Raw genomic sequence first — 24,156 nt, forward strand, 5'->3', positions numbered from 1 at the left:
GCGTTTCAAACATTCCTTCCATTCCTTCCTTCGTTTGGCCACTCTACCTGCCCCCTGACCTCATGCCAGCCCACAGCTCCCCCTGTATGCCCAGATAGCAGCCCCTGTCCCCTTCTGTTCACAGTATCTCTGCTCTCACAGTCCCCTGTCCAGAACATGCTCCCTTTCTCCTTAACTGTCAGTTCTGTCTTAGTGTTGCCTGTAAGTGGATGTTGAGTGCTTTCACTCCTTTCCTCTAGTCCCCAGGAGGTTGCTGCCTCCTCTTTGTGGAGAGGGACTCCTGGAGATGGAGTAAGCAGTTTGAAACCTCATTGGGACCTAGGGGTGTCCTTATGCCCACTCTTTGGCAGGATCCCACCATCCTCCTCCCAACATGCTTTGCCAGTCCCCATTCTGAGAGCTACCTTCTGGACTCTGTAGATCTGTCTGGATGACACAGCAACCACAGAGAAGGAGCTGGACACCGTGGAAGTGCTGAAAGCCATTCAGAAAGCCAAGGATGTCAAGTCCAAACTGAACAGCACAGAGAAGAAGGTGAGCATTTAGGGGTATGGGGAGCCAGCCAAGAATGGAGTTGTTTGTGGGGAAACTGGACCAGGGGTTGCTCAGGACCTCTGGGTTCTGCCCATACCACATTCCCTGACTGAGAGCTCAGGCAGGTCCCACAGTCTGGATCCTGTTTGCCATTGTGTAGTGATGGTACTTGGCTGTGTGAAGCCATCTTCAGCACCACCTGGTTGGGAGAAAGTTGAGCTCTTCCCTCTGTCCCTGGCCTTGGCAGTTCTGTTCCTCCTGTACTTCTCTCCTGGACTGACTCAGCATTCTTCCTCAGGTTGGTGAAGACTCTCGGCTCCCAGCTGCTCCCTACGTTAGACCCAGTGGCTCCCCTCCCACTGCAGCGACCACCTCAGCCTCCCTGCCTCAGCCCATCCTCTCCAACCAAGGTAATCATGTACAGATCTTGCTCCTAGCCAGCTGCCCAGCTCTGCCTGGGTCCCAGGCTGGGCTGGGCTTGAGAGAGAAATGCTGGCACTTGCTTCCTACGGGGTCAGGCACAGGGAGGGTGGTGCCTTCTGTAGGCTGGCTCCTTGGGTGGCACATGGCAGGGAGGTGCCCAGCCTGACTTAAGCACTGTTTGCTTAGTGAAGACCCCATATTCCCTGACACCTACATCCAGTTCCTTCAGGATAACATAGGGGTATTGGGTAGTGTCCTGAGGCTGCCCTTTGAGCAGGCTCAAGCTGTTGGCTCATATGGACCTAGCCCCCTGCAGGCAGTGTGAGCAGGTCAGCTCCTTGTCAGTAGGAAGCCAGGCCTTGTTATTTTACTGAGTCTGGAACCCTTGATTCCTGTTTGGGGAGCTTACTTTATCATTGTGTTGCCTCTGTGGCTCTAAAGGTGTGACCTAACCCCCAAACACTGCATTTATGGGACCACAATCGGGTGTCTGTCCCCGTGGACCCATGGAAGACCAGTCCTTTTCATCTGCCCACTGTCTTAGCATTTTCAAAGGGCTTTCACTTCTGAACCCAGGCATCCTCGGAGATGAGTGAGTGAAGCAGGTGCCATGAATGTGGCTGCCAGCCCGGCCTGATGGAAGAGGGGCGGGTGTGCTGTCCTGAGTGGAGCTGAGGCTTGGGACATACAGGAAAGACTGCCGCCCGCCCAGGCTCCTGGAGACACAGAACTTGGTGTGAGGTCTTGGGAAGCTAGTTTGGCCCTAGTTTCAAGAACCAGAAACACATTTCTACCCCTTGACCTGGTGACTCATTGGAGGAAACTTCTCTAGAGAGGGATAAGGTACTGGGAAGGAGGAAGTACTCCCCACTGGCAGCACCAAGCTGTGACATGCACACCAAGGAAACCAGGGAAAGGCAGCTGTGATACAACTCTGCAGCAGTCCTGTCAGGGAGAGAAGACTTAACGGCCAGAGGAGACAACACTCGTTTATGTTAAGGCAAAAGCTGGACGCAGAACAGTATGCTGGGATCGTAACTGATGTGCAGAAGAGAAGTCATGAAAGCTGAATGGTGGGGCTAGCTGCCAGCACCTGCCTGTTGGCTTTTGTCAGACTCTTGGCAGTTTTTTAATTGGAATTTTTTATATAAGGGGAAGAGGGTTTGAGTCTTTGAGGAAGTTTCCTTAACCCTTCCATCAGCTTTGAAGCCAAACCCTTCATCTTCACCAGGCCCTCACAGCACTGGTGACACTACATAGAAAGCATGTAACTATAGACTTCTGGGGACAGGGTTACCAAGGTCTGAAGGTCAAGGATACAACCTGTTCTCAGCACTTGTTGAATCAGTGAGTGGATGTGCACGTGAAGAAGCAAGAGGAGAACAAGGTAGCCAAGAGCAGATCCTGGGCGGGCAGGAGTGGGAGTCTCCTCCAGGCTGCAACTGCCAGCAGCCCCCACCCTGTGGTAGTGAAGCCTCTGCAGCAGCCTGGGGCAGGCCTCATCTACCCCTGCCGCACTGCTCTTTCACCCCTGGGTGCTCTGTAGTCTGTCCCTGCTTCCCAATCACTGAACACTGAAGGGATGTTGTCTCAGATTTTCACCTCTTGTAAATAAAACTACAGTGGATGTCTTTGTGTGCACATCTCTTTCCTTTGGGTGAGAAATGACAAAGGTCAAATCCCTGTCTGAGGACTCCTGATGTCCCCTATCCCATCTGCTGAGTGGCCTTTCTGACCACTTGTTTGTACAGGCCATGGTCCAGGAAGGAAGCGGACAGGCTGTCCCTGTCCACATTTCCTCATGCCCAAACAAGGCTGGTGGGGGTGGGGGTGGTTAGTGGCAAGAAAATATTTCACTTCTTTTTCCTCATGAATATGGAGGCACCCACATATATGTGTGTCTAGCTGTGTGTTAGTGGAGCTGGCCCAGGTGGACAGAGATTTCTCTGTGAGGGAGCAGCTTTACTAACCCAACCCCATTGCTTCCAGCCTGATCCTTAAAGGAAAACATACTTGTAAATAAACTGGGCACTCAAGGCCCACCTGAAGGGCCTGTCCAGAAAATGCAAACCCGCCGGAAGGGCGTTGTCCAGAAAAACACCAGGCTTTGGGTCGTCATAGGATCTTTTAGCCAGCTGTCAGACCCATGGAGGACTGTGACTGAGAGGGGCCGATGTGCCATATGCCAGAGGTGATTCTCCAGCTCAGTCTGGGGGCTGAGAGAAGGCTGTGTGTAGAGGTGATTAGAAGCAGGCAGCTGAGTTCACGTTCCATCTTCCTGGCCGTGTGATCTCAAGCAACTTGTAGCCTCTCTGAAGCTGTTTTCTCAACTGTAAAGTGGATACACCCTTCTTCAATTCTGAGATGCACTCATTTCCACTCTGTGACTTCTCTGAAATTAAGCTGCGTCTTTCAGTCAGTGGCGTTCCCTAGTTGCTGTCAGCCAGCTGGTATTCGTGATGGAGTCGTGGGAAAACCTTCCGTGGATACCTGCTATGACCAAGATGGCACCACATCCACACATCTTAGATTTGATGAAATGTGGTAAATAATGAGAGGCACGCATGAGCTAATGCTGGGGAAGCGCTTAGCACTGCTCTTAGCTTGATAGGATTGGTCAGTGGGGCTCCCCCTTCCTGCATCCTGAGTGGGACTTTTAGGACAGTGCCCTGAGGAACATGGAGCCACTTGGGGAGACACTATATGCCTGTGGAAGAACGGGGTAGGATAGTTTGGGGATATTTGGTCTGCCACAGAAGGGGTATCTGAGGTGAGTCTTGAAGGATGTATTGGGTTAAGATATTTCAGTAAGAGGGCCTGGATTTCGGTGGGGAACAGCAGCATAAGCAAAACTCAGACGCTTGGCTTGGTGCATGGCTGTGTGCTTAACCCCTTCTTGCCTCACAGCCTCTGCTGCTTAGCTTCATGGGGGTATCTAGGCTTGGGCTGCCTGCCTACCCTTTGGGCAGAGGACCTAGGCTGTGAGTTGTCCTGTTCTGGTCAGCAGCCAAGCTGAACAAGGGTGTCACGTGGGGGTCTTAGGGATCAATTCATTTAACTGGGCTGTGGTGACTTGTGGCAAAGTTAGGCTGTGGAAGCAGGCCCAAGCTCCTCTAGGCCCACTAACTGCAGTTTAGAGCATGTTAAAAAAGACTTTCTCAAAAAAAAGAAAAAAAAAAAAACTTCCTCTTCAACCAGGCTGCACACTATCTGGAATAAAGCAATGGGTCCAGATGGGCTGTCTTCATAAAACAGCCTCAGTATGATTTAAACACCCAGTGCATTTCCAGTACATGAGTAAGACTGCCACTGCAGTGGGAGTGGCCCATGGCAGCCAGCATAGCAGGACACCCTGTGGGAAGCAGGCATGTGGGTTCAAGCTCTAGCTATGCTCAACAAGTCCTGAGGGAAACAGGCTGCAAGACCTGGTGAAGGGTCCTGTGGTTGGGATTTGGGAACTCTGCAGAGATGTCAGACCAGGCCATAGGGTTACTTGTCCTCTCCTGGAGACAATGTTCCAACTTCTTTTAAGACTTGATAAATAGATTGCCAAACTGCTCTCTCCTGACAGGTGGGCCATCTTGCACCCCAGTGCCCACCTCTGCCCAGTTAGGCCATGGTCTGACCTCTGCCATAGTAAGAGACAAAGTGGTCTCCTGTTTCAACTTGCCTTTGTGCCCTAGAGAGGATAAGCATTGTTTTCATGTGTCACATCTGTTGATCATTCTGTGGAATGTTTCTTTGTGTTTTTTGCATTCTCTTACCAGGTTTCTGAACACTCCTTCCCCTCCCCCATTTTTGTAATCTGTAAGAAGAGCTCTTATAGATTAAAGATACACATCTTTGTTTAATAGTGCAAACAATTTTTCTGTACGCATTTAGAGACTTTGCTTTATCTCAGTCTTTAGAGGCCACCCCCAGAAGTGTGGTCTTCATGAGTCTCTTCCCTGAGTGCATGTCTGCTCAGAAAGGCACTCTCTGACACTAAAGGGTAGCCACAGGCTTGCTCCTTAGTTACCGAGGATTTCAACTTTTCAATTTTATCTGTGAGCCTCTGATGATTTGGGGTCTGGCTAGTGTCTGGCCATGTCATTAGTCCAAGGCTTGTTCTGTTGAACAGCTGCTCTTCCCACCCACCTGCCCACCCCATTTCTGCAGGAATCATGTTCGTACAGGAGGAGGCTCTGGCCAGCAGCCTCTCATCTACCGACAGTGTGCCTCCTGAGGACCGGCCCATTGCCCGAGACTGCTCTGACTCCTTGGAGTCCATCCCCACTGGACAGGTAATGCCCTCACCTGCTTCTGGGGACCATTTCCTCAGCTGTGATGCTGCTGCTTGTTGTGGTCCACAGTCGGATGTGGTCAGGCTAGAGTGTGACATATGTTGCCAGGGCTTCTGGGGTTACACACTGCATGGTATGCAATCTTGCTTTGGGATGTGTCTTTAGTTGATTCTTTTTTTTAATTAATTAATTTACTTTGATTTATTTTTATTTTATGTCTGGGAGTGTATTGCCTGTATGTATGGAAGTGCACCATTGTCATGCAAGGACAGAAGAGGGCATCAGATCCCTGGCACTGGAGTTATGGATGGTTGTTAGCTGCCATGTAGGTGCTGGGATACGAACCCCAGGTCCTCTGGAAGAGCAGCCAGTGCTCTTAACCACTGAACCATCTTTCCAGCCCCAATTTATTTATTTTTATTTTATATGAATGAGTATTATATCTGCATTTGTGTAAGTGCACCCATGTGCAGTGCCACAGAGGGCAGAAGAGGAGGTAGGATTGCCTGGAACTGGAGTTACAGACAGTTGATAGCTACCATACGGGTGCTGAGATTTGAACCTAGGTCTTCTGCAACAGCAGCTAGTGCTCTTAACCACTGAGCCATCTCTCCAGCCCCATTTTTAAAATCTTTTTTAAAATTTATTTATTTTGGGGCCAGGCATGGTGGCGCATGCCTTTAATCCCAGCCAGCACTTGGGAGGCAGAAACAGGCGAATCTCTGTGAGTTTGAGGCCAGCCTAGTAAGTTCTAGGACAGCTGGGGCTACAAGGGAGACACTGTCTCAAAAAAGACAAAAAAAAAAATTATTTTTTATTTTATGGGTATGAGTGTTATGGCTGCATGTTTTAAGTGCACCTATGTCATGCAGTGCCTGTGGGGGTTACAAGAGCGTGTCAGATCCCCTAGAACTGGAGTTCTGAATGGTTATTAGCCACCGTGTGGGTGCTGGGATTCAAACCCTGGTCTTCTGCAAGAGCAGCCAGTGCTCTTAACTGCTGAGCCATCTCTCCAGCCCCTTTAGTTTAAAGTCTTGATAGACCAAGTAGTTAAGGATTTTTATCCTCCACCCCCCCCAAGCCCCTACCCCCTGCTTGGGAACAGGCAGCACTGCCTCATTGGGCTGTGGAGGGATGGGAGAGGCAGACATTCTTTGGGCACACATGAGCTGACTGCATCAGGGTCAGGGAAAGCACCTCTGATGGCCTGGCACCACAGGGTCACTCTGCTCCTTCCCATATGTCACCCTGGTAGTCTGGGACAGTGTGACTATAGCCCGTCCTTTGTAACTTCTGGAGCCCATCTCTGTGTTCCTAGAAGAGAGAGGAGGAAAATTAAAGTATCTGATGCTATGTGTTTGGTGTCTGGGTCTCCCTGCACCATGCTTCTGCACGGCCAGAGTCACAGTCATGTGATGCTATAACAGTTGGCAGAGGCTTTGTCTGTCTCCAGTACTTTCTCCCCAGGATCACAGCCCAAGAAGTTACTGTTCTCTAGTCTGCCAATGTACAGAAATCATGTGAGGGTGTAGGGTCCTTGCCACAGCTACCTTTCATTATGTATACTGCTGGCTGCTTAGAGCCAGAAAGAAGAAATTGGTAGACAAGCTCCTGGATCTGGGCTTGGCACAAAGAGTCCTCCAAATGCCAGACCCCCCTGGTCTAGGGTTGGGAGTGGAGTCTCAGGTCACACAGGTGGGAATACTTGGCAAGATCACCAGATGAGTATGTCCCAGGTCCCAGGGAACACTGGAATGTGGAGATGATGAGGCTTGTTCCCAAGCAGCTGAGGGCCCAGCACCCAGTGAGTGCCAGAGAATTGCTGCAGGAGGTGAGGCTCACTACTTTTCCTTCTCTGTCAGGTGGCATCTGAGGATTTAAGAGATGTACCAGGAGCTGTTGGTGGTATAAGGTAAGGAAGAGTGGGGAAGGCATCAGGGTCAGCCACACACTGAGCAGCCAGTTGGCTTTTGTTCACCTTCGCCTGTTTGACAGTATCTGACACTAGGGTTGGCAGATCCAAGCTAATTTGGGCCACCCTGTGTTCTGCACTGTCAGCGGCTAAGAACAGTTGGGTTGTTTTATTTGGTTGATTAGATATTTTGTGTTGTGTCTTGTCTTGTCCCACTCGGTAGCCCAGACTGGCCTGGATCTTACTTTGTAACTCAGTCTGGCCTCAAACTCTAGGCATTCCTTTCCTGTTCACCTCCTGAGTATTGGGATTACAAGAGTAAGCCATACCACCCTGCTTGATTATTAAATTCTTAGGTGACTGTTTAAACATTACATGGATAATGTTACAGAGTATGTATCATGAAGTAACTAGCACTCTGGCCCTTTACAGAAGCAGATTTCTAATTCTTATTAATAGGAGGGCTGTAGAAGCCAAGAGAAGCTGGAATTCAAATGTGAAAGTCCTAGGACCCATACCAGCCTGAGTTCATGCCCTGGGAGGCCACTGAGTACCCCTAAAAGGAGCTGTTTTTTAGAGCACTAACTGCCTGTAACACCTGGCAGCATCTGAGTGACAGGTCCACATAACACTTGTTGTGGGAGCCAGAGTGGTCTGGGCAGGGCTGTGCTAGATAGCTGTAGCCTGAGTGTATAGCAACCTGGCCCCAAACTCACCTTCCTGATGTCAGCCACTCGAACAGGCTCAGCTATATGGGAGACTGAGGAGACCCATGGTTGGGATCGGGTACTGTAGCAGACTCTGGGGTTGCATGTCCCTCGTGTCCCTGACTCAGCCTCTTCCTACACAGCCCAGAGCACGCAGAGCCAGAGGTGCAGGTGGTGCCTGGGTCTGGCCAAATCATCTTCCTGCCCTTCACCTGCATTGGCTACACAGCTACCAACCAAGACTTCATCCAGCGCCTGAGCACACTGATCCGCCAGGCTATTGAGCGGCAACTGCCTGCCTGGATTGAAGCTGCCAATCAGAGAGAGGCAGCCCAGGGTGAACAGGGTGAGGAAGATGAAGAGGACGATGAGGATGTTGCTGAGAACCGATACTTTGAAATGGGACCCCCAGATGTGGAGGAAGAGGAAGGCAGTGGCCAGGGTGAGGTAGAGGAAGATGATGATGAGGAAGATGAGGAGGCTGAGGAAGAACGCCTGGCTCTAGAGTGGGCCTTGGGCGCAGATGAGGACTTTCTACTAGAGCACATCCGCATCCTCAAGGTGCTGTGGTGCTTCCTAATCCATGTGCAGGGCAGCATCCGCCAGTTTGCCGCCTGCCTTGTCCTCACTGACTTTGGCATCGCCGTCTTTGAGATTCCACACCAGGAGTCTCGAGGCAGCAGCCAGCACATCCTCTCAGCCCTGCGCTTTGTTTTCTGCTTCCCCCATGGTGACCTCACTGAGTTCGGCTTCCTCATGCCAGAGCTGTGTCTAGTGCTCAAGGTGCGTCACAGTGAGAACACACTCTTCATCATCTCTGATGCTGCCAACCTGCATGAGTTCCACGCTGACCTGCGCTCATGTTTTGCACCACAGCACATGGCCATGCTGTGCAGCCCTATCCTCTATGGCAGCCATACCAGCCTGCAGGAATTCCTGCGCCAGCTGCTCACCTTCTACAAAGTGGCTGGTGGCTGTCAGGAGCGCAGTCAGGGCTGCTTCCCTGTCTACCTGGTCTATAGTGACAAGCGCATGGTCCAAACAGCTGCCGGGGACTACTCTGGCAACATCGAATGGGCCAGCTGCACACTCTGCTCTGCTGTTCGGCGCTCCTGCTGCGCACCCTCTGAGGCCGTCAAATCTGCTGCCATCCCCTACTGGCTGCTGCTTACCCCCCAGCACCTCAATGTCATCAAGGCCGACTTCAATCCCATGCCCAACCGAGGCACCCACAACTGCCGAAATCGCAACAGCTTCAAGCTCAGCCGTGTCCCACTCTCCACTGTGCTGCTAGATCCCACACGCAGCTGCACCCAGCCCCGGGGCGCGTTCGCTGATGGCCACGTGCTTGAGCTGCTTGTTGGCTATCGCTTTGTCACTGCCATCTTCGTGCTGCCCCACGAGAAGTTCCACTTCCTGCGCATCTACAATCAGCTACGGGCCTCCCTGCAGGACCTAAAGACTGTAGTTATTGCCAAGACTCCTGCAGCTGGACCAAGATCCCAAAACCCCCTTGTGGAAGGCCACCCTGCCAAGGGCATGGCCAGGTGAGACCAATACAGGCTCTTAGGGCCTGGGGCATGGGATTGGCATAGACGTGATGGGCATTTGTACTTTGTGGGGAGCCTCCCTGTCTTCTCCCCTCGCCTTTGGCTTCTCATCATCCCTCACCACCCTCGGCAGTGCCTTTGGCTCCCTGGCTTGGTGCTTGTTGCTCTGGATTTCCAGGGCCTTAAAAGCAGCCCAGACAAGCTGTTCCACGCAAGACAGGTAGAGAGAATCAGCCCTATTTTTCCACTTCAGTGGAGCGTTATCACATTAGCTCTGGCTTTACCACTCTCCTCTTATATATCCAAGCATAACCTCTGGGTTATCACCTACCTCCTTCACCAGGAGTATCGTCCAGCATCTGGCTCTGTCATCTAGGGACTTCTTCAAGTCCCACCCATTTCTGAAACCAGCTCCTAAGCTAATTCTCAGGAAGGATTGAGGTGTGTGTAACTGGGAGTCCCTCCCAAAGAATTTTCTGTGCTAAAAGCAGAAGATCAGCATGTCTAAGCTGGTAGGTCATCTTTCCTTAGGCCCCTTCCTTCTGGAGAGACTGAGGCACTGAGGAGGAAGGAGTTCGTACCTGTATCCTGTTCTCACTCTTCCCCAACCCTTTCCCCTGGGCCTGTCCCATAGAGCCCAACTTCCCCTGAACTCCATTATAAGCGCCCCTGCCTGCTGGTGCTGGCGTTCCTCTCCCAGGAAAGAAAGCCCTGCATTTATGTTATCTGATTGCTCATATTCTTCATCCTGGCAGACAGCAGAGACCCTGTCCTCAACCTCTGGCTCTCCTAGGCATCTCCTGAGTCCACCCTCATACCCTCAGTTATCCCCCAGCTGACAAACCAAAGGGCTTTCCACTCCTGCAGGCTGTATCCAGTGTTTCTTTTATGCCTATGCGAGAGGTGGCCCTGTGTGACTTATCTCCTTATCTTCCCTGTCACCCTCAAGCCTAGCTGGTCCCTGGGATGGCTGAGGAAACTAGGGCCCCTGAAGATGCATCTCTGCCCCTGTGACAGCAGGAGAGCAATCCAGAGGCTTCATGGGGTATTTGGCCAAATGCAGGGTCACAGCCCCAGGGGTTGCAGCAACTAGACTGGGTCTGATGGAGAGGACAACATCCAAAAGACCCACCCCTTTAGTGGATGTGGCCCCGTGGGCTGACTGCTAGCACCCCAGCTTCTATGAGCTTTAAGGTTCTGAGCATTAGTTGGTCTCATGATTGTGATAGAGATGCAGAGCCCAGCATGGTCATGTGCAGTGATGGTTTGGTAGGGTACGTGCCTGGGCCACCGAAAGATACCCCCAAAAATTGAGGGGCACTTTGAGTTTTGATTCTTACCCACCCACCCCCACCCCACCCCCGGTTCCAATGGCCTTCCTGGGGTCTCTGCAATACTCTCAAAATAAGCTTTCAGTCCATGAGCCAAAGTCTTTGTTCTATGTGTGTGGCTGGCTCAGTCCTGATGGTGGCCTGCTTTACCCCCATGTGCCCATCTCCTGCTTAAGAGAAAGGGCCTTTCCCTCCATTTGGTCTTCCCATGGTATTGAAATAAATCACCCAGTGACCCGGGGTGGCATGTGGTATACAGTTGGCCTTCACAGCCTGAGATTGTGCATATCTCCATGGGGTCCACATGTTCATATAGCATTTCTTGGGTCATTGGGAGATGCAGTGATGGGCAGCAGCCCCAGGAGGCCCCAGCAGAAGCTCCTGCTCCAGTTCCAGCCCCAGTGGAGGCCCCAGCTCCAGTTCTAGCCCCAGTGGAAGCCCCAGCTCCAGGAGAGACTCCAGCTCCAGTTCCAGCTCCAGCAGAGGCTCCAGCTCCAACAGAGGCCCCGGCTCCAGCTCCAGTGGAAGCCCAAGCAGAGGCCCTGACCCTGGCTCCAGGGGAAGCTTCAATAGAAGCCCCAGCTGAGGCCCCTACCCAGTACCCAAGCGAGCACCTGATCCAATCCACCTCCGAAGAAAACCAGATACCCTCTCACTTGCCAGTCTGCCCATCACTCCGGCACATTGCCAGCCTTCAGGGAAGCGCCATCATTGAGCTCTTCCACAGCAGCATTGCTGAGGTAGTGGCCCAGGTGCTGGTCTTGCTGGCTGGTAGCTGTGTGGAGAAGTGTGGGCTCTGCTTTGGCACCAGTCAGTCCTGAGGGTAAGGCAGGGCTTGCATGTAGTCAGCCTCGGGTCCCAGGTTTCTCTGACATCACGTGGTCCTCAGCTTCAACTGCTCACAGGTTTGAGGATCTGGGTCAGAAGGTCCCCCAGCCCCGCCCCTAGCCAGGTGTACCCTCTGTCTCCTGACTGTGCAGTCTCTAATCCAGGCATATCCCCCATGCCTACTTCCCATATCTTCCCTCCTCTCTGACCTGAGTTTGTGGATACATTATTAGATGAGATGAGCTTTTTTACCTCTCTCCGTCAGAAGCCATGAGCATGTCCCTGGAACCTGAGTCACCACAGTAATAGGGCTGACAGGTGGGAGGGATGCCTCACTGGGAGCCTGTGCTCAAGTGTGGTCTAGGAGGGAGGAAGGTATGCCTTGCCCTGCTCCACTCCCCTACAGGCCCCCATATAGCCCCTCTGTATCCAGGTTGAAAACGAGGAGCTGAGGCACCTCCTGTGGTCATCAGTGGTGTTCTACCAGACCCCAGGGCTGGAGGTGACTGCCTGTGTGCTGCTCTCCACCAAGGCTATATACTTTGTGCTGCATGATGGCCTCCGCCGGTACTTCTCCGAGCCACTGCAGGGTAGGTACCCTGGCCAGCAGGACCTTGGAGCAGGAGCTGGGGGCAGGCTGAGGGCCAACTGTGGCCTTGACAGCAGCACCTCAGCTGCTCTAGGCTCAGAGTACCTCATCCGCGGAAGGGAGAACAACAGCACTTCCGTCCTAGAACTGTCATGAAGACCTAGAGCCAGATGTGAATGTGCTATGCCAGGGCCCAGTGAGTGTTTGGAAACTGACTGTGACAAGTAGGGATTGGGCAGTCTCTGCCTCTTGGGCCTTTGCTCCCACTGGCCCAGTGACGCCACTGAACTAGAGGAGGCTGAGACCCCACCTAGTTTCATATGAGGCCTCTCATTTGTGCACGTGGGGGTGGCTCCATGCCTGGCAATGCATTCCTGCTGGACCTGCTGAACCTCAGCCCCTTTTCTCTCCATCACAGATTTCTGGCATCAGAAAAACACTGACTATAACAATAGTCCTTTCCACATCTCTCAGTGCTTTGTGTTCAAGCTCAGTGACCTACAGTCAGTCAACGTTGGCCTTTTTGACCAGTACTTCCGGCTGACGGGTAAGTGACCTGCTGTGCTTTGTCCCGGCTTGGGTGAAGGCCAGTGTCATCAGTGGACTTCCACTTCGCACATGTGGGTGCATAATCATAGAGTTATCTGCTTACAAGCCAGCTACCCGCAAGGGAGGAAGCAGTTTCAGGAACTGCTGAGATTGCAGGATTCCCACCCCAGGGCTTAGAGCAGGAGGCAGGTGTGCAGGGAGTGCCAACCCAGACAGAGGCAGAATGGGACTCGGGTTTAGGGGCAGGATGTTTCTGACTCAGACTTCCTGAAGAGAGAAAGCTAAGCTCTTTCCCTAAATGCATCTAACCCCTTCCAGAAAAATGTCCAGCCCTTCCTGCCTATGATATGGCTACATCCCCGAGCCCCTTGATTGCCCTTTCACATGGACCTTCTGGGCCCTGGCAGAGACCTTGTATGGGTGGGGATTGATGGCCTATGACTATATGACCAGCTCTTTGTTGTACAGGCTCCTCCCCAATGCAGGTGGTCACGTGCTTGACTCGAGACAGCTACCTGACACACTGCTTCCTCCAGCACCTCATGCTTGTGCTCTCCTCACTGGAGCGCACACCCTCACCTGAGCCTGTCGACAAGGACTTCTACTCGGAATTTGGCAACAAGAACACAGGTACCCTGTCCACCCAGGCTGCAGACCAGCAACTGGTGGATGTTGAGGTCCCAGAGCCCTAATGCCTCTGTCTAGCTTTCTCAATTTCCTGCTTGGATGGCCAGGTTTTTATGTGGGCCTCTTCCATGGCAGAGATCCCATCCCAGTAGGCTCTCACCCATCCAGGAGACACAACCCTTAGCCCTGCACTGCTGGTTTGAAGCTCCCTCACCTGCTTCTCATTCAGTCTCAGGGTAGCATGGGGCTGCTGGAGCTTCTGGCCCCACCACAGGTCAGCTCCAGGCTACAGCCCTGGTGATATCTCTATCTGCAGGGAAGATGGAGAACTATGAGCTGATCCACTCGAGCCGTGTCAAGTTCACCTACCCCAGCGAGGAGGAGGTTGGGGACCTGACCTATATCGTGGCACAGAAGATGGCTGATCCCGAGAAGGCTCAGGCCCTCAGCATCTTGCTGTATGTACAGGCCTTCCAGGTGACGACACCACCAGCTGGATGTAGCAGGGGCCAGCTGCACCCCAAGACACTCTTGCTCACCAGTGCTGAGATCTTTCTCCTGGATGAGGACTACATCCACTATCCACTGCCGGAGTTTGCCAAAGAGCCACCACAGAGGGACAGATACCGGCTAGATGATGGCCGCCGTGTCCGAGACTTGGACCGTGTGCTCATGGGCTACCAGCCCTACCCACAGGCCCTCACTCTGGTCTTTGATGACGTGCAGGGCCACGACCTCATGGGCAGTGTCACTCTGGACCACTTTGGGGAGGTGCTGGGTGATCCTGGCAGGGCTGGCCAGGGCCAGGAGGTCCAGTGGCAAGTGTTTGTCCCCAGTGCCGAGAGTCGAGAGAAGCTCATCTCACTATTAGCACGCCAGTGGGAGGCCCTTTGTGGCCGGGAGCTGCCTGTGGAGCTCACTGGCTAGTGCATGCCACAGGCAGCCCTCACCACCTGCCATGTGCAGCTAGCCTGGTGCCCGCTCAGGACAAGAAAGCAGGCTTTTTGTGTTCTTTTAAAGGTGTTCTCTCCCCTCCCTTTGATATCTTAATTTGTCCACACCTCCCACAGAGAATGTGAACTTGTATAATTCCTAATTCTGGAAAGGAGTGCACGAGCCCCACCAGGGTTTCCTTGTGCCATCAGCCTCCTGTGTGTTGCCTGCCCCTTGAGTGGGATGGCCAGGCACACCAGCATCATGTCTGATGTGGTGCTGTTTTTAACGTGACGCTGTGGATCTGATAACTACATGTCCTTTCCTGAAGTGTTTAGTCCAGTCCACCATTGCTGTTGCTATTATTGTTGTGGCCATTTTGCTGCTAATTATGAAGCTGGTAGCAGAATGCACATTGGAAGTTCCTGCTTTGTGGGCTTTTCCAAAATGGAGGCCTCCTCAGGTCCAGACAAGGGGAAGTCTCGTGGGGTGTTACCAGGCCTTGGGGCCGAGAGGGGTGGGGGCAGGGGACCTAGAGCTGCCAGCACCAAGCGTGATACCTGATGCCTATTTTCTCTATTCCAATAAAGCAGAGTTTGACACAGTCTGGGTTTTCTAGGTCTCAAAAGGGCTTCAGCTGAGGGCATGTTCAGCATGGGAGAGACTGGGTACCTTGGAGATAAGAGGGAAGGGAAGAGAATGGAAAGGAGCATTCTGGTCAGGGCCAGGCTGGACTGTGATCAAACCAGGAGCTTGGGTAAAGAAGAGTTAATGCTGCTCTTCAGAGCACCCTGCTATAGCAGACCACGGGCTCTCTGTCATTTCTTCAGGGTGCCCTGCACCCGGGTCCAGTCCCAACTGAAGCTGCAGCCTTTGAAAAGGATGAGGCCTGGAGTCAGGGGTCTCACCAAGATGGCCCATTAATGGCAGTAAGAGAGGTGGACCCAAGTGCTAGACTGAAGTAGGAAGGGCCCCCTGCCTGTCTGCCTGTGCTCATGGCCAGAGAGTTGGGGGTTACCTCAGAGGCCCTTCCGAGGTATGACCTAGGATTTCTTGAACAGCCAGCTCCTGTGCCCAACCCTTCCACCCTTTTCCCACCATTAGGACATAGCCTTGTTTCCCACTCCTCTAGCCCAGCCAGGAGCTCTATCCCTAAGACAGGCAGTGTTATAAGAGAGGTAAGTAGGGGGTTAAAGTAGCTGACTGGGCTCCAAGTTCTGCTCTACTGCTCTTTAATATTCCCTTGGTACCACCAGAGTGGGGATTCTGGCCTGGGGAAGCTGCTGCCCTCAGATGGAGCCAGACATAGTGGTGTGTCCCTTTAATCCCAGCACTGAGAAGGTAGAGGCAGGCAGATTTCTCTGAGACTGAGGCCAGCCTGGTCTATATAGTAGGTTCCAGGGGCTGGAGAGATGACTCAGAGGTTAAGAACACCGGTTGTTCTAGACCCGGGTTCAAATCCAGCACCCACATGGCAGCTAATAACTGTCCATAACTCCAGTCCCAGGGGATCCAACAGCCTCTTCTGACCTCCGCGGGCATTGCACGACACGAGTGCACTTACCTACATGTAGGCAATATGCACATACACATAAAATTTTTAAAAATTTTTTTGAAAAGTAGGTTCCAGGCCACCTGGGGCTATAGGGATATGGTCTAAAAAAACCAAAATAACAGAAAACTAGAAAGGCCGTGGGGGTGGAAGGGGGGGAGGAAGATGATTGCCAAATCGTTCCCCAGAAAAGGGTCTTTCCTCTACAGTGCCAGGCCAGCCCTCCATGCCAACAGGGTGGGGCGTGCCAAGAAGGAACTGGAAAGCACGAGGGAGGCCCCGAGTTCCTCCCTAGCACCACACATACACAAAATATGCACACACAAAAAGGGTGGTTACATGCCTGTAACCCTAGTACTCAAGAGGTTGATACACAGGAATCGAGATCCTAGCCAGCCTGAGGTACATAGCAAGACCCTGTCTGTAAAAATAAAAATGAAAAAAAGGGCGACCTTGGTGGCTTATGCCTATAATCCCAGCACATGGGAAGCCAAGGAAGAAGGAATCCCAAGAATTTGAGGCCAACCTGAGCTATTTTGTGAGTTCTAAGCCAGCTTATGCTACAGAGACTCTGTTTCAAAAAGAAGGGGAGAGAGTAATTGGGATAGTAAGCAGGCCTAGCACACCCAGGCCCAGCCTGGGTCCTAAGGACACCTACTAGGGGAGGCTCTGTCTGAAGCATAGATCTTGCTGAGCTACCTATAGGCTCTGAGCCCACCTTCCTCTATCAAAAACAGGGATAGTAACTTTATGCCCTAACCCTTCCACACATCTGTACCCAGTGTCTGCTCTGTAATTAGCCAGATGTCATCCCTCATAGCTGATGCTCCAGGGGAGTCAGAAAATGAACTGTGAAATAAGTCAGTGCCAAATGGTTGCCAGTACCAGAGGAAAATCCCCTACAAGTAACTGAAGCCCAGTGCTGTGATTGAGCTCCGTGTTGGTCTGGTCTGTTGGACACAGTTCAGTCCAAACCAAGGGTTTTAACACCAGAGACCACCCCTACCTGAGAGACAGAGTAACAGCATGCACTGTTGGAGCTGTTTTAAGAGGAGAAAAGTCTTGGTGGTCATGAGGCAGGATAGAAAAGGGAAAAACTGGGAATGTGGGGAGGAAAGGGCCCCTCACCCTGGAGTCAAATTGAAGTCTCCCACCAGTTAGAATTCCAACACCACATTTGCTTAGTGACTTTCTCCTTACCCAGATGCAAACCTGCAATTTTTTAGGACTCTGATAAAAAAAAAAAAACCCTTTATAGTAATGGACATGTCTTAACGTTGCATAACCCTAGTAGCGCCTGCTCATATTTTATCAGATTATAATTCCATCTAAGGCACCTGGAGAACTATCCTATCAAAATGGGGGGTGGAGAAGTGGCCCAGTGATCAAGAGCTCTTACTGCTCTTACAGAGAACCTGGGTGCAGTTCCCAACACCCACATCAGGCAATTCCCAATCCCCTGTAACTCCAGTTCCAGGGGATTGGACACCTTCTGGCCTCGATGGGCACTGTATACATGTGGTGCACATAAATTCATGCAGGCACACACATACACATAAATAAAAAATGAAAAAAATAAAGCTTTAAAACAGAGCTGAGAGGCTAGAAAGATGGCTCAGCAGTTAAGAGCATTGGCTGCTCTTGCAGAGGACCTGGGTTCGATTCCCAGTACCCACATGATGGCTAACTACCATCCATAACTCCAGTCCAGGAGAGCCAATGCCCTCTTCTGACTTCCTCCAGCATTGCACAATAGAGTGCACTTACATACATGCAAGCAGTACATTCATATACATAAAATGAAAATAAATAAAATATTAAAAATAGAGCCAGTAAGATGGCTCAGCTGGTAAAGACTCTTGATGCCAAATCTGACAACCTGAATTCTATCTCTAGGATCCACATGGTAGAAGAATCAATTCTCATAAGTTGTCCTCTGACCTCCACACATATTTTGTGGCACAAGTATGCCCATACATATACACACATATGTTAAAAAAAAATAGAAGAAAAGAAAGTTTCTGAGCAACCCTTTGAGCTGTAACTTGAGAGCTGCCAAAATAGTACATATGTATAAAAGACTTAATTACAACTCTCCCCTGAGAAGCCCATATTCACACTTGGGTATGTCTTTCTTTCCTTCAGCAGCTCTGTCTCTTAACCCCTATGCTAAACTCTATGTCAAAACTGTCTTTGAATGGACCAACAAAATGGCTCAGCAGGTAAAAGTGTGTACTACATAAGCTTGACAACCTGAGTTCAATCCCTGGAACCCACAGTGGAAGAAGAAAATTGACTTCCAAAAGTTGTCCTCTGACATCCACACAGGTGTCACACAGAGTAATAAATAAAAAATAAAAAAAGAAGAAGAAGAAAGAAAGAAGGCTGGAGAGATGGCTTAGTGGTTAAGAGCACATACTGCTCTTGTAGAGGACTCAGGTTTAGTTCCTAGCACCACATGCAACTAACACCAGTCCATAACTCTAGTTCCAGAGGATCTGATACTCTCTTCCAGCCTCAACAGGCACTGCACACACATGGTACACTTAAATGCATGCAAAACACTCATACACATAAAAAAAATAATTTTCTAAAAATTTAAGTAAGAAAAATAAAACCAGGGAGGATCTCTGTGAATTTCAGGCAAGCCTGGTATAACAGTAAGTTCTAGACCAGCAAGACCTACATAATGAGACCTCTCAAAACAAAGTCTTGGGGCTAGAGAGATGACTCAACATTTAGGAATACTAGAGTCCTCCTTCTAGAGGACTGGAGTTTGGTTCCTAGCACTCACATTGAGCAGCTCACAACCACCTAACTTTAGCTCCAAGAGATCAACACCCTCTTCTGACGATGGAGGGCACCTGCATGTGCAGACACAGACATACACATAAATAAAAATACACAAATCATTTACAAAATCTTAATAAACTTTCTCTTTGAGAATCCCACACATAGGCTCTTGGGTAATGCCTTGATCTTGAACACTTTTGTTTCTACTTTTTAAAAAACATTTTATGAAAAAAAATTTTTTATGGCGGGGTATGGTGGCACATGCCTTTAATCCCAGCACTCGGGAGGCAGAGGCAGGAAGATCTCTGTGAGTTCAAGGCCAACCTGGTCTACACAGTGAGTCCAGGACAAGTGGGGCTGCAGGGAGACCCTGTCTCAAAAAGACCAAAAAAAAATTTTTGTTTTTTATTATTTTTATTTTTCTGTGTATGAATATATTGCCTGCATGTATGTAAGTGCACCTGTGTCGTGCAATGTGCGTGGAGGTCAGGAGAGGATGTTGGATGCCCCTGGAACTGGAGTTACAGACCGACCATTTGTTAGCCTCTATGGAAACCCAGTTCCAGTCTGCAAGAGCAGTCAGTGCTCTTAACTGCTGAGCCATCTCTCCAGCCCCTTTCTTCCTATTTCTAATAAAACTCCTCCTACTCTGCTTCATACTGGCCATGCCTGAAATTCTTTTCTACTTTGAAGAAAGGAATCCTGGATTTGACTGAGTCGAGGACCCTAAAAGATCAAAAGAATTCCTTAGGCTGCTGAGGGTGATAGTGTGGAACTGTGCCTCTGACATCTGAGCAGAGTAGGGGACATCACAGAAGTGAAGGGGTTGTAGACGGTGGCACCTGTGTGACTGAAGAGTGGTGCAGCCAGGAGTCATCCAGGTGAGGGAGAAGAATCTCATAGACTAGCATGGCGCCTAAGCCACCCCCACTTCACCTGGTGTTGAGGCAGGGGCAGAGGCAGCTAGTCCAGAAGTGTCTGGTCCAGGGTCAGTCAGCCCAGCACTGGACCTGCCCTACCTCCCAGCAAACAGAACCTCAGGGCTTCAGAATGAAAAGCTGCCTTGGCAGATGGAGGGAGGGGGGTGTCGTCATTTGCTTTGAATTTCTTTCAGAACCTCTGCTAGACCCTAGGCAGGCAGCTGATGGTGGGCTTGGGGTTCCAGATTGTGATACCAAAAGGGGTGACCTGGGCCAGGAAGCTCTGAATTGGACCCAGGTCGTCCATGGGGTGGTCAGCGGCCAGTGCCTTCCCTTCCGCCTGCAGACTACTGATATGCAGGAGGAAATCCTGGTGGATTCCTGTGGGGGTGAGCTGACAGACGCTTTAAAAGCGACTGCGCGCCTGGTCCCACCTCCTTCTCCATGCTGGTCTTTGGGAGCTCATTCTCCGGCTGCCTGATACGGGAACTTTTGTTTCTTCAAAATTGCTTTGGACAGTGCGCCCGCCAGCCATGGCAGAGCCCCGGGTGCTCTTGCTCTGCCTCTTGGCCTTCTGCCTGGTGGGTTTCAGCTTCATCAGGGGACAGAAGGTGAGTGTGGGCCAGTTTCAGGGGTTACAGTGTCCCGCAGGCGGTAGAAACAGGGAAGGACCATGCATAGCTGGTGCAGGGCTGGGTCGGGAGATATTGGAGCACTTGTCTGACCTGGGTATAGGCCCAGGTGGCCAGGCTGTTGTGCTACCTCCACAGACTGGTCTGTGGCTGATCACTTGGGGTGTAAGGCTTCATCAGCCTATCTTCTAACTGCCTGGCTGACTAGTTATGTGCTATGAGTAGCCTTCTTGGGGTTCCCCAGCCTGTGAGTGAGGTGGGACAGGGCAAGTCCCATCCTCCTAGGTTCCTTGCCCAAACTGAGGCCCTAGACTATGGTGGTCCTCACGTGAGGATTGGAGTTGTGATCACTGTCCTTCCCCATGGGACCCACAAACTGAGAGGCTCACATGGAACATGTGTACATGTGTGCTTTTGGCCAGCACTAGCCTGTCTGAAAGGACTGAGTCGCCCACACCTTGCCAGCGGGTAAACAGCAGCCAACAACAGTTTCAAGTCTCAGAGCTGCAATTCCTGCTCAGGCGTGTAATTCCCCGCACAGGCATGTTGAGTACAGTGGTTGCAGCTTGGCTCCTGGGGCCAGCATGGCCTGTCCCTAGGTCTACCCAGCCCCATAGTAGGGACGTTGCTATTGCCTGGACTTTGGGAAGAGCTTCACACCCTGAGTGCAGGCAGTATGGAGTTTGCAGCCAGGCGAGGAAGCTTCCCCTGTGCAGCCAAGCTCCTCTTCTTGGGACCAACTGCCATGGTTCCTGTGGCACTGATGGGCAGACTGAGGTCCAGAGAGGTCCATGAGGCTATCTGTCTTATACTCCCTGTGGGTCCACAGAAAGATGATCTCAGGGCCAGGACAGGGCTGGGACAGGCAGATGGGAAGCTGAGGTGAGTGTGATGGGGGAAAGCCAAGAGCTCCAGGGCTGTACTGAGCAGGAGTTGCCACCTGTGTTCTGGGTAATGGGATCAGAGGTTAATGAAGAACCTCAGGTTGGAGGTTTTTTCCTTGTCAGACACCTGTAGTTCTCAATACTTGTAGGTCTATAGTTCTGGGCCTAGGGTCTAGCCAGCCTGGGCCAGGAAGAGATTCTGTGGTCTTTGTGGGTAGGAATGTAGCTATGCTGTCCTTCTCTCCCCCTCACAGTCACTCACCCTGTGTGACATGAGATACAAACTGCACCTGCTGGTAAAGGAGGCTCTGAGGAGAAGGGACATCCCTGTCACACAGCCAACAAAGGCAGCAGAACTTGGCACAGGAAAGTTCGGGTAGTAGAGGCACAGAGGATTTAATGTGTCCAGCAGCCTTCTGCCCAGCACCTCCTCAGTGCTGAACACTATCCTGGGGTCTGAAGCCAGGACACAAAGGAAGGGGCGCTGGTGGAGCACCCAGCCCTTTCCCTTCCTGCTCTGACCAGGGGAAGGGGAAGAAGCTCTCTTAGGGGGATTAGGCTCCAAGCTGCCAACCCCAGAAATTCCCCATGAGCCTGGTCCAGCTTGGGGGAGTTTCTGTCACCTTCTCAACACTGGGCTTAATAGCTTGTCTCCTCTGCTTCCCTAGCAGCACTTCTGTGGGAAGCAGACATTGGAGACTCAGCTCTGAGCTAGGAGCTCTGGCTCTGGCCCAGGCCCTGGCTCTGGCATGTCCCAAGGTGCCCCAGGAAGAAGGGAATCTGATTCAGCACTCAGGCTATAGTCCAGCCTCGCCCCACCTAGCTGCATCACCAGCAGAACTGTGAGCTCTGTCTGTTACTGTTGCTGGGCAGACACAGGCCTAAGTGCCCATCTCGGGTGTGGTCTCTAGAGAGGAGTTGATTTGGCAGTTGGCTTATCCATCCATCACCACTTCACACAGTAACAAAGCTCCGGCTTCCTCTTGGCCCTCCCTCACCTTGAGTGACAGCAGGGCTCTCCTACTTGCCCTTAGCTTCACCCAGGCCTGGCCAACCATCCTAGCCCCAGACCAGAATGGCAGCTGTTGCTGCCATCTCTGCCTACCTGGACAGGTGGTTTTGAGAGGAGTCCACTTCCAGCCAAGCCTATGCCCTGAGCCTGCATCTGCTTGGCATCTAAGGTGTCCAATTTCCTAGGCATTCCCTGGCTCAGCAAAGTGGGATGGGGATGATATCATCCAGACCCATAGCCAGCCAGACCGGAGCTTGTGCTGAACAACTTCCCTCTTTGTAGACCACAGAGACAAGAGCAGAAAAGACCAAATCACAGTAGCAGAGAGGCCCTGGGATCTTTGTACTTGCCAGAAGAAAGCGTTTCTCCTTTTCTCCGGCTTTGGGACATCACTCATCTGTAACTCATTTTAGGGAAGAGGGAGTAAGGGGTGCTCTGCATGCACCCCTTTTGGAGCACTACTCAAAATTTTTCTTTTTCTTTCTTTTCTTTTTTTTTTTGGTCTTTTTGAGAGAGTCTCCCTGTAGTGGGACTGGCCTGGAATTCACTATGTAGGCCAGGCTGGCCTTCAACTCAGAGATCTGCCTGCCTCTGCCTCCCAAGTGCTGGGATAAAAGGCATGCGCCTGGCTGTTCAACATTTTTCAAGATGAGAACATTGTCTCTTCTCTAGGCTGTTCTAACACCAAAATGTACCTCCTCTCTGCCCTTCCTTTCACAATCATGAGTCTGCCTTGCAGGGTATAGCCCTGTAGCTCTTTTTGTCCCTAAAGGTGACCCCAGTGTGAGATTTCTGAGAGTTATCAGGCTAGTAAATGGAACTGCAAGGTGGGGGCAGGTAGGATGCCTTCACACCTTCCACTGCCCACCAGGATGCTAATCCCCTTCCTAGTTCATCCCACTGTCCCTCCCCACCCAGGCCACCCTCAAGTGATACCCCCTTTCCGCATTCCCACTCCATTCTCCACACAGCAGTCTTGAGCTCCTTTAAAGCCCCAGTTGAAGCCAAGGGTGATAGACCACAGACAGAATCCTAGTACTCAGGAGATGGAGGCAGGAGGATCAGGAATTCACAGCCAGCCTGGGGCTACATGAGGCATACCATATATACATGTATGAAAGCTTAAAAAAAAAAAACAAACATGAACTGAGTCCTGACCTCCAGCTCTGCCACACCCAGGCTTAGCAGGCTGCTGTCAGCCTGGCCACCAGCCCCTCCAATCCTCTCTGGCTACTCTGCACATTACATAGGGTCATCCATTATTTTCCTCTTCTGGACTTTGCTTCAGCTGCTTCCTCAGTCAGAGTTGCTGGCCAACTCTACTTTCAGGTCCAAGTCACCTGGGTAGTTTTTTGTTTGTTTGTTTGTTTGTTTTAGATCCAAAATGTGTTTATTGGGATGCTTTCTCACTCACCTTGATTCAGGGTTCTCTTAGTACTGCTTCCTCCTGAAGGAACATCCTTCTGTAAGCCGTGCTATTCCACCTGTAGGCTGACAGAGGACAGTGGAGCAGCCAACACACAAGACTACCGTCTATGCGTGGCTAAAGACTGTGGTGATTTTATAGCATCCTGGGCATTTCATATCCATGAAGTAGAATTGGGGCTCTGCACCAGGTGTTTCTTGTTGTTTCCTCTTCTCTTCTGGAGAGGGATGAAGGACATCCCTTTTGAGAGGCATGTTCTTGTAGGGAGGTCGTCACCACCAGAAAACACCTGGGTAGTTGTTTTTTTTTTTTTTAGTTCTTTTATTTTAGCTGGGTGTGGTGGCGCACGCCTGTAGACCCAGTACTTGGGAGGCAGAGGTAGGCAGATCTCTGTGAGTTCAAGGCCAGCCTGGTCTACATAGTGAGTTCCAGGACAGCTGGGGCTACAGGGAGACCCTGCTTCAAAATGACAAAACAAAAAAAAATTCTTTTATTTTATTATTATTTTTTTTACGTGTATGTGTTTTGCCTGCACCCATGCATGCAATACCTATGGAGATCAGAAGAAGGCATAAAATGCCCTGGAACTGGAGTTATGAACAGTTTTTACATGCCGTGTGGGTGCTGGGAACTGAACCCAGGTCCTCTGCAAGAACAACCAGTGCTCTTAA

General features: G+C 51.2%; 2 protein-coding genes and 1 pseudogene across 4 annotated transcripts in view; 2 read left to right on the plus strand and 1 right to left on the minus strand.

Moving 5' to 3' along the window:
• The window catches only part of Nisch (nischarin), a 38,986-nt gene extending 24,118 nt beyond the window's left edge, over nucleotides 1-14,868 (plus strand). The window contains exons 12-22 of one of the 3 annotated variants that reach the window (XM_029555406.1): nucleotides 421-534; nucleotides 833-944; nucleotides 3,361-3,501; nucleotides 5,116-5,240; nucleotides 7,103-7,152; nucleotides 8,003-9,406; nucleotides 11,084-11,480; nucleotides 12,002-12,158; nucleotides 12,576-12,704; nucleotides 13,175-13,336; nucleotides 13,650-14,868. In XM_029555406.1, coding sequence (XP_029411266.1) covers nucleotides 421-534; nucleotides 833-944; nucleotides 3,361-3,501; nucleotides 5,116-5,240; nucleotides 7,103-7,152; nucleotides 8,003-9,406; nucleotides 11,084-11,480; nucleotides 12,002-12,158; nucleotides 12,576-12,704; nucleotides 13,175-13,336; nucleotides 13,650-14,260 — 3,402 coding nt within the window. In that variant the 3' untranslated portion in view covers nucleotides 14,261-14,868. Of the gene's footprint in view, nucleotides 1-420; nucleotides 535-832; nucleotides 945-1,533; nucleotides 2,589-3,360; nucleotides 3,502-5,115; nucleotides 5,241-7,102; nucleotides 7,153-8,002; nucleotides 9,407-11,083; nucleotides 11,481-12,001; nucleotides 12,159-12,575; nucleotides 12,705-13,174; nucleotides 13,337-13,649 lie in introns of those variants that run through there. The other 2 variants (XM_008851781.2, XM_008851782.2) reach the window with 2 other exon arrangements.
• Nucleotides 14,869-20,004: 5,136 nt separating this feature from the next.
• Stab1 (stabilin 1) overlaps nucleotides 20,005-24,156 on the plus strand; it is a 31,871-nt gene continuing 27,719 nt past the window's right edge. Inside the window, exon 1 of the mRNA XM_008851784.3 lies at nucleotides 20,005-20,142. Within this exon, the coding sequence (XP_008850006.1) occupies nucleotides 20,065-20,142 (78 nt within the window). The 5' untranslated portion in view covers nucleotides 20,005-20,064. The remainder of the gene's footprint in view (nucleotides 20,143-24,156) is intronic.
• On the minus strand, nucleotides 23,491-23,739 carry LOC103749003 (annotated as a pseudogene).

Source organism: Nannospalax galili, unplaced genomic scaffold (assembly GCF_000622305.1).
Source record: "Nannospalax galili isolate Female #2095 unplaced genomic scaffold, S.galili_v1.0 scaffold485, whole genome shotgun sequence".
Classification (NCBI taxonomy): Eukaryota; Metazoa; Chordata; class Mammalia; order Rodentia; family Spalacidae; genus Nannospalax; species Nannospalax galili.